Below are 7,063 nucleotides of genomic sequence, written 5' to 3'. Positions count from 1 at the left end.
CAACCTTTGATTGTTCACTTTGTTAAATTTGTAACAACCTTTGATTGTTCATTTTTTTAAGTTTGTACCTAAATAAGCGTTAGATTTAATATTCCATTCCATTCCGTTTTGTTTTGTTTTATTCTCAACTGCTTTTACGCAGACTTTAACATCTCTTTAACCACGTTTTAAATTTATCGTATAGCAGGTAAGCCACCTAAGAGTGACGGACTCGTAATCTATAACGCATAGACTTATCCACGTGTTTACCGTATAGCAGGTAAGCCACACCTGATGGCTGAGAGTTACACTCAAAATCTATAACACATAGATTAAACCCATAAATACTTCATAAGAGTGACATAGATTGCTCTTGGGATGCTTGACCTGAGTCTCTTGAGAAATTCACCAAAGTCTTAACAATTAAACTCCACCCCTTTATTTCTTTATATAGTACTCCCTCATATTCTCTAACATCTTCCACATTTCTTAAAATGACAAATTTACTAAGATCGTCCAATTTCGTTATTAATCTATATTTTGTGGTTCATAGGACTTGTGACCCTACATTTTCTCTCTTACTTTCCATTTCCTCCATTTTCCACGACAAATTTCATTGCTCTTAAAAACTACCCAAAAAATATTGTGGAAGATCATAGTGAATAGGAAAGAGTAACATACAAATATTTTAGTTTAAAGTATTAACTCTAAAACTGATAAATGGAAAACAAAAAAAAAAAAACCGTAAAAGAGGTTAAATATCCTTCTTTTTATAAACTAATCCACCCATTCATCCACGATAAATAATCAAACCAATTTCGATTAACAAATTCTCAAATAACCACATAACCGACTTTACATAATCCAACTCAATCCAAACCCGACCCATTACCACCGTAATCCTTCCCCATTGCCCATTGGGTGTGTGCCACCAAGAATAACCCAAGTATTGATGAAACCATCCATGGCTCGACACTCCATTACTACACTCACTACCTCTCTCTCAATTCAACCCACGCGTCACTTTATTCAATTCACACCATTTCCTACATATTTCACTCGAAAACCCTCAATTTCAACCCCTTTACACTTCCCTCTCTATAAAACAACCACCAAGTTCTCTACTTTACCTGTTTCATCATCTTCATCATCATCATCTATGGGTTCCATTGCTAAAAAGGTATAATTTTTACGATATTTTCAAGATTATATGATGTGGGTTGTTTTTATTTTCACTATTGCTTGAATATTGTGGGTTTCTTTTCTGTTTTACTTTGTTTATTTACCTTTGATCGTATTGGTGGATTTAAGCTAAGCGGATTCGGATGATGATTCATGTTAGCGAACCCCAAACCATGTTGCTATAGTGATGATTCTGTTGGATGATCTTGGTTGATGTTGTTGAAGTGTCTCTGTAGTTTATTTGACCTATTGATTACCTGTTTTATATGTAGGATGTAGGAAGCTTATTCATTCACGGAGTACTCCCTCTGTCCCGGTCCCGGTCATTTGTTGTCCTATTCCATTTTGGGTGTCTCATCAATTGTTGTCCTTTCTATTTTAGGATTCCATTTGATGAGCAATTTGATCCTTCACACCCAAATTGGTCCACTTGTCATCTTATAATTGACCTTCTCCTCTTTTCTTGGTCTTTGTACCAAAATCAAAGGACAACAATTGACGGGAACGGAGAGAGTATTTTATTTAGGATTTCTTTTACTGTATAGGAATGATCTTTGTCTCTTCTACACTAAGTCCTGATTATATGTTATGATGATGGCATGGTCTTCGGTCGAACTTTGATTCATGCCTATAAAGTGTGATGGGGATTTTTACACTGGCTGCCACAAACCTACCACAACCCTCAGCCTCTATGCAGGCTTTTGACAAGCAGTGCATTATTGGACTCATTGCCAAAGAGGTTTTGAATGATGATTCATGTTAGTCCAACCCAAATCATTTTGGGACTATGGCTTTGTTGTTGTTTGTTGTTGTTGTTTACTTGTCTACATCGCTCATGAATATGTAAGATTTTATAAGTCTTTATGGTACTGTTACCCTTGTTTGGATACAAGCGTAGGAGAAAAGGAAAGGGAGCTCCTATGTTAGAGTGATTTTAGTTTCTCTTGGAGGATCCGCCCACCCAATTTGCTAACCAAGCAAGATAAATCGTTCCCCTCCCTTTCCCGTTAGATCCCTCCTTTTGCCGAACAAAGGGCAAGTCTGCTTGGTGGGTTATTACTGCTTTACAATATGATATTTTCTCTTGCACATCGGCGTACCTACCATCAATCTTCATCATTGAGTTTCTGTTGCTTTTTGCTTGTCAATAAAAATATATATTTAGTTTTGACCTTTAAGACTCCCACTTTGCTGTATTCTATTCTATGTACCACCGGAAACTTCCTTATGATATCAGTGCCATTGTTGTTTACTTTAGGTTATTGTTGTTTGCTTCTAGGTGTTAGTTCCGGCTGCAAATGGCACAGAGCCTTTGGAAGCCGTAATTACCATTGATGTTTTGAGGAGGGCTGGAGCCGAAGTGACAGTGGCATCTGTTGAGAAGGAACGTTGTGTTGATGCATGTCATGGTGTGAAGATCGTTGCTGACTCATTGATAGATGACTGTACTAAGACCAAATACGACCTCATTTCTCTCACGGTAATTTTTGTTCTTTTCGTTCCCTCAACATGTGTGTTGCTGCTAATGGCTTATGCTGGCCGCTTGTGTTGGAGTTTTATGACATGTAAATTGTATATGTTACATTTGTTGACAGCCTGTTTGCACCTTTTATTTAGTATTTTAGTTATTGTTTTAATCTGTAGTTCAAGTACTTAAGCTTAACTGCTCTCTTATCACGCATGTTTGAGATTCAGTATATTTATTCTGCTGTACTCCCTCCTCAGAAATGTACAAAATACAAAAATTGTACGATTGAAGACATGACTGACATTCAAAATAAAAATACTTGTTTCAAAATTCAAAGTAATAATGATATAGTGGGACAAGTGGGGGTATTTATGTAACTGTAGCAAAAAAAAGGGACTATAGTGAAACTTTAAGTCCGAAATGGTGAAAAATACGGAAAAATTGAAGATATTTTGAGACGGAGGGAGTATTTGAATTGCATGTCTTTTGTGACAGTAGATCAACCCTCATTGTCATTTCCTTGTATATCTGTAGGGGCCCCTACATGACATCTCTAGCAGCCGCCATCTTACATTTTTTTTATTAGTGAGAAGTATATCTCAAATTTTTTGAAATTGTCACTAGGGTGGGATGCCAGGTGCTGTTGCTCTAAAAGACTGTCATACGTTGAAAAACATAGTAGAGGAGCAGGCTGCTGATGGCCGCCTTCATGCTGCAATTTGTGCTTCGCCAGCAGTTGTTTTGGGTTCGTGGGGATTACTGAAAGGATTGAAGGTAAGAATCCATTAAAATGCAATACTTTATTAGCTATTATAGTACATATGTTTGTATGTTAGTGATGTTTAAATCAATTATGAAAATATGTTTGATTTTAAGTTTTCCGTCTGACAGGCTACTTGTTATCCCTCATTTATGGATCAATTGTCTACGTCAGCAACTGCAGTTGAATCCAGGGTCCAGCAGGATGGTAATGTTGTGACAAGTCGTGGACCAGGTACATCAATGGAATACGCTGTGGCATTAGTTGAACAATTGTATGGAAAGAAGAAGGCTGATGAAGTTGAAGCACCACTGGTATGACCGCACTTGAAATCCCAAGCATATAGGAAAATATGGCATTGCTGATTGCCCATGTGTATGCTGCATTAAAACTCGTTAGATTTGGCTATAGGTTTACAACACGGGCATATATTTAAGCGCTGGGCTGGACATGACTCAAATTATAGACACACGGACTTTGTCCTAGAGTAAACGTATGGGCGGAGGGCGCATCTTAAGACAAATTTTATAACTTTAAAACATAGAGATGTTCGAAAAACAAGGCTTAATATCATACTAAATCACATCTACCTTACTTTTATCAATCCATCCTCTTGTTTTTGCTCTTATATGAGGAGTGTCGACTGTCGAGTGGCAAGGGGCGGGTATGAAGTTCGTGCTCATATCCTTGAGTGTCTTGTTGGACATGGATACAGTACCAAAAATAGACGGAAATAACAAAAACTGTTAAGTGTTGGAATGTCAGACAAAACTTCTTTTCATACTTTTGACCTAAAGTTGAAGTGTGTTAAGTGTCATTCCGGAAGGAGCGTCACGAACAACTGAACACATGACTCGCGGTCAAGGTGAAGCATTGAAGTAACATGTGATAGATGTAATGGTGTTAGTTCAATTAATGAAGTGCTGTGTTTATCGCAAGTAGGAGAAACCGAGAAGGCACATATCTGACCGGGTGGAGTCAATTACCGTTTATTTAATTTTTATTGAAAGTATAGGTTGGAAAGGGTAATATACCTGCAATTATCTGGTTAGAAAATCAGCTCTGTTTTCATTAATCTATCATTCTATCCTCTACAGTCTATTCTAATAATCCTTTAGCGCAGTCTTATGGAATATGGACCTGCTTTTTCTTTCAAAACCACTTCTAATTCTATTGTCTTATTCCTTCATTTGTGACTTGTCTCAATCTTTGTGTTGCTGAATTTTTTTCCGGTGGCTACTTTTTCTTGTTTCTGTCTCATATTGTATCGATTTAGGTCATGCGGCCCAATCACGGAGATGAATTTTTGATTAGGGAGCTGAATTCCATGCAGTGGACATATAATGGTTGCCCTGAGGTGAGATTACCTTGTCTCTTAACTTTCAACCACTCCTGTCTTTAGAACTCGCTCTTGTTTGGTACTGTGGCTTGCACAAAGGCGCATAAGAAAAATGCCTGTCTTAACTTGTGGACTACTTTTCTAGTAAATAAATTCCTACTAGTGATACAAATTCATGGCAAATTTATTCTGTCCTAGTATGTCAATTCCTAAGTAGCGCAAGGTCAACTGTCAAGCGATTGAACATTGTACCTCTTTTTTACTGGAGTTTTTATTTGACAGTAATGTCGGATCTTTCGATTAGGTTTACAATAGAGCCAAAGACTCGCTCTTTTGTTTGAATGATGATGGAATAAAGCATAATGGCTGGAGATATTTTAGGAGTGAAGTAGTAGTCATTTGATGCAATTCTCGATGCAATTTTCATTACGAGTCCTCTTTGTGGCCTTACCACAAGGGTTAAGCTACGTACATATGACGCTCTCCTTAACCCACCATTTTGCGGCATCCCTTAGCACCAGGGATAATGATGTTTGTAGTGATGACTGATCTTTGCCGTTCTGCTAAATGTCTTTCTTGATCTCTTTTTCCTGGTTTTTGATCTTGTAAATCCTCTGATAATAAATCTCGGTAGCGATTTTCCTTTTTTTCTCAAAGAAAAAAAATTAGATGATGATGATGTGTTCCTGTTATTGGTAGGTTCTGGTACCTATAGCAGATGGGTCCGAGGAGATGGAAGCAGTCATCATAATCGATGTACTGCGCCGAGCGAAAGCAAAAGTAGTCGTAGCTTCTGTTGGAGAGAAACTTGAGGTATTGGCTTCTCGGAAAGTGAAACTAGTAGCAGATGTGCACCTTGATGAGGCTGCAAAATCTTCTTATGACCTCATTGTCTTACCGGTAAGTAATGCACATCAATACAGGCGGTTTTTCTTTCATAATGGAAGTTCTATTATTTCCTCATCTGGAGACGAGTTAGCTCAAAAGCTGGTATTCATGTTGCCAGGGTGGACTAGGTGGGGCCGAGGCATTTGCTGCTTCAGAGACATTAGTTGAGATGCTGAAGAAACAAAGGGAAGCTAACCGACCTTATGGAGCCATATGTGCTTCCCCCGCCTTAGTCCTTGAACCTCATGGCTTATTGAAGGTAACTCGATCACAACATTTTCAACAATCTATAAACTATTCTATGTGCTTATGCTTCAATTTGGCTGCGTGTCGTGTATTTCTTACAGCTTGACATAATCCGACATTCCAATACATCATTTTTTGCGAAAAACATTGAATATATTCAGAAAATTACTGTCTCCGATATTTGCAGCCAAGTCGGAGTAACATTTCCTGTATTCTATACTCATTATGCTATGACTGCTTTCAGAGTATATGATTGCGGCATCTGCTATCTGGGGTTTTACCTTTTAGTTATACAAAATTTCCTTTACTGAAAAGATAATTGAGTTTTCTCTATTATTCGGTATGTGATAAAAGCTATCTCATTTCTGGGTTTTCAGGACAAGAAGGCCACCGCTTTTCCTGCAATGTGCAGTAAGTTGTCAGACCCAAGCGAAATAGAGAATAGAGTTGTGGTGGATGGAAACCTCATCACCAGTAGAGGACCAGGCACCACCATGGAGTTTGCACTTGCTATAGTTGAAAAGTTTTTTGGTCGTGAAAAAGCAATCGAGCTTGCAAAGACCATGTTGTTTGTCCATCCATAATGCCCGTTCTGTATGGTAAAATTTCTGCAAGACAGTCCTACGTTAGTCGAGACTGAGTATCTAAGATGTTAGAAAACCCTGGAAAGGTTCACGCAGCCCAACTATAGGAATGTCTCGCTCAAGCCTTATCGTATTTGCACATTAATCGAGTTTGGATGAGATGCGAGTTGTAAGATGAGCTTTATAGTGTCATTCTGTGTATGAATAAAGTGTCATCGAACTCATGCTTCAGTGGTTTACCGTCTGTGGTGTATGAATAAAAGCTTGTCAGAACATGTTTCAGTCGTGACTTGTACGGTTTTACGTATATGTTGCATTATCGCATTTCTAAGTACTTGGTGGTTTCTACTTTCTAAGGCTATATTCACTCACTGCTGTCGCCAACTCTGGTCATAATGTTGCGGCAGCTGGGCTGCCAGGCCTTACTGAAAAAAATTTATCCGCGCCTGCTGTTGGAGTTTTTTTTTTTTTTTTTACACCGAAAAGAAAAAATTATGTTATACAGAATAGTTGAAAGAAAATACCGCAATCGCATAAAATTGTCTGAAATTAAGACGGATAAAATCATAAAATGTTTTCATAATAAAAAAATGATCCTCAGTTTATTGTTACTTTTT

At 37.9% G+C, this 7,063-nt stretch overlaps 1 protein-coding gene across 1 annotated transcript; it reads left to right on the top strand.

The window, feature by feature from the left end:
* The first annotated feature begins 785 nt into the window (after positions 1-785).
* On the top strand, positions 786-6,777 carry LOC141647013 (protein DJ-1 homolog B). The gene is made up of 8 exons (XM_074455045.1): positions 786-1,159; positions 2,441-2,641; positions 3,254-3,403; positions 3,521-3,703; positions 4,666-4,746; positions 5,428-5,628; positions 5,735-5,875; positions 6,240-6,777. Exons 1-8 carry the CDS (start codon positions 932-934, stop codon positions 6,444-6,446), a joined length of 1,392 nt encoding a protein of 463 aa, XP_074311146.1. The 5' UTR covers positions 786-931; the 3' UTR covers positions 6,447-6,777.
* Positions 6,778-7,063: the final 286 nt, after the last annotated feature.

This window comes from Silene latifolia, chromosome 3 (genome assembly GCF_048544455.1).
Source record: "Silene latifolia isolate original U9 population chromosome 3, ASM4854445v1, whole genome shotgun sequence".
Taxonomy (NCBI): domain Eukaryota; kingdom Viridiplantae; phylum Streptophyta; class Magnoliopsida; order Caryophyllales; family Caryophyllaceae; genus Silene; species Silene latifolia.
This window is presented reverse-complemented; position numbering and strand designations above follow the sequence as displayed.

What these genes read in the sequence shown, in the direction of transcription:
- LOC141647013 (XM_074455045.1), top strand. Translation starts at nt 932, where the DNA reads ATGAAACCATCCATGGCTCGACACTCCATTACTACACTCACTACCTCT. An exon ending in TGGGTTCCATTGCTAAAAAG is followed by an intron (nt 1,160 to 2,440) that starts GTATAATTTTTA and finishes GTTTGCTTCTAG; the next exon opens with GTGTTAGTTCCGGCTGCAAA. An exon ending in ATGACCTCATTGTCTTACCG is followed by an intron (nt 5,629 to 5,734) that starts GTAAGTAATGCA and finishes TCATGTTGCCAG; the next exon opens with GGTGGACTAGGTGGGGCCGA.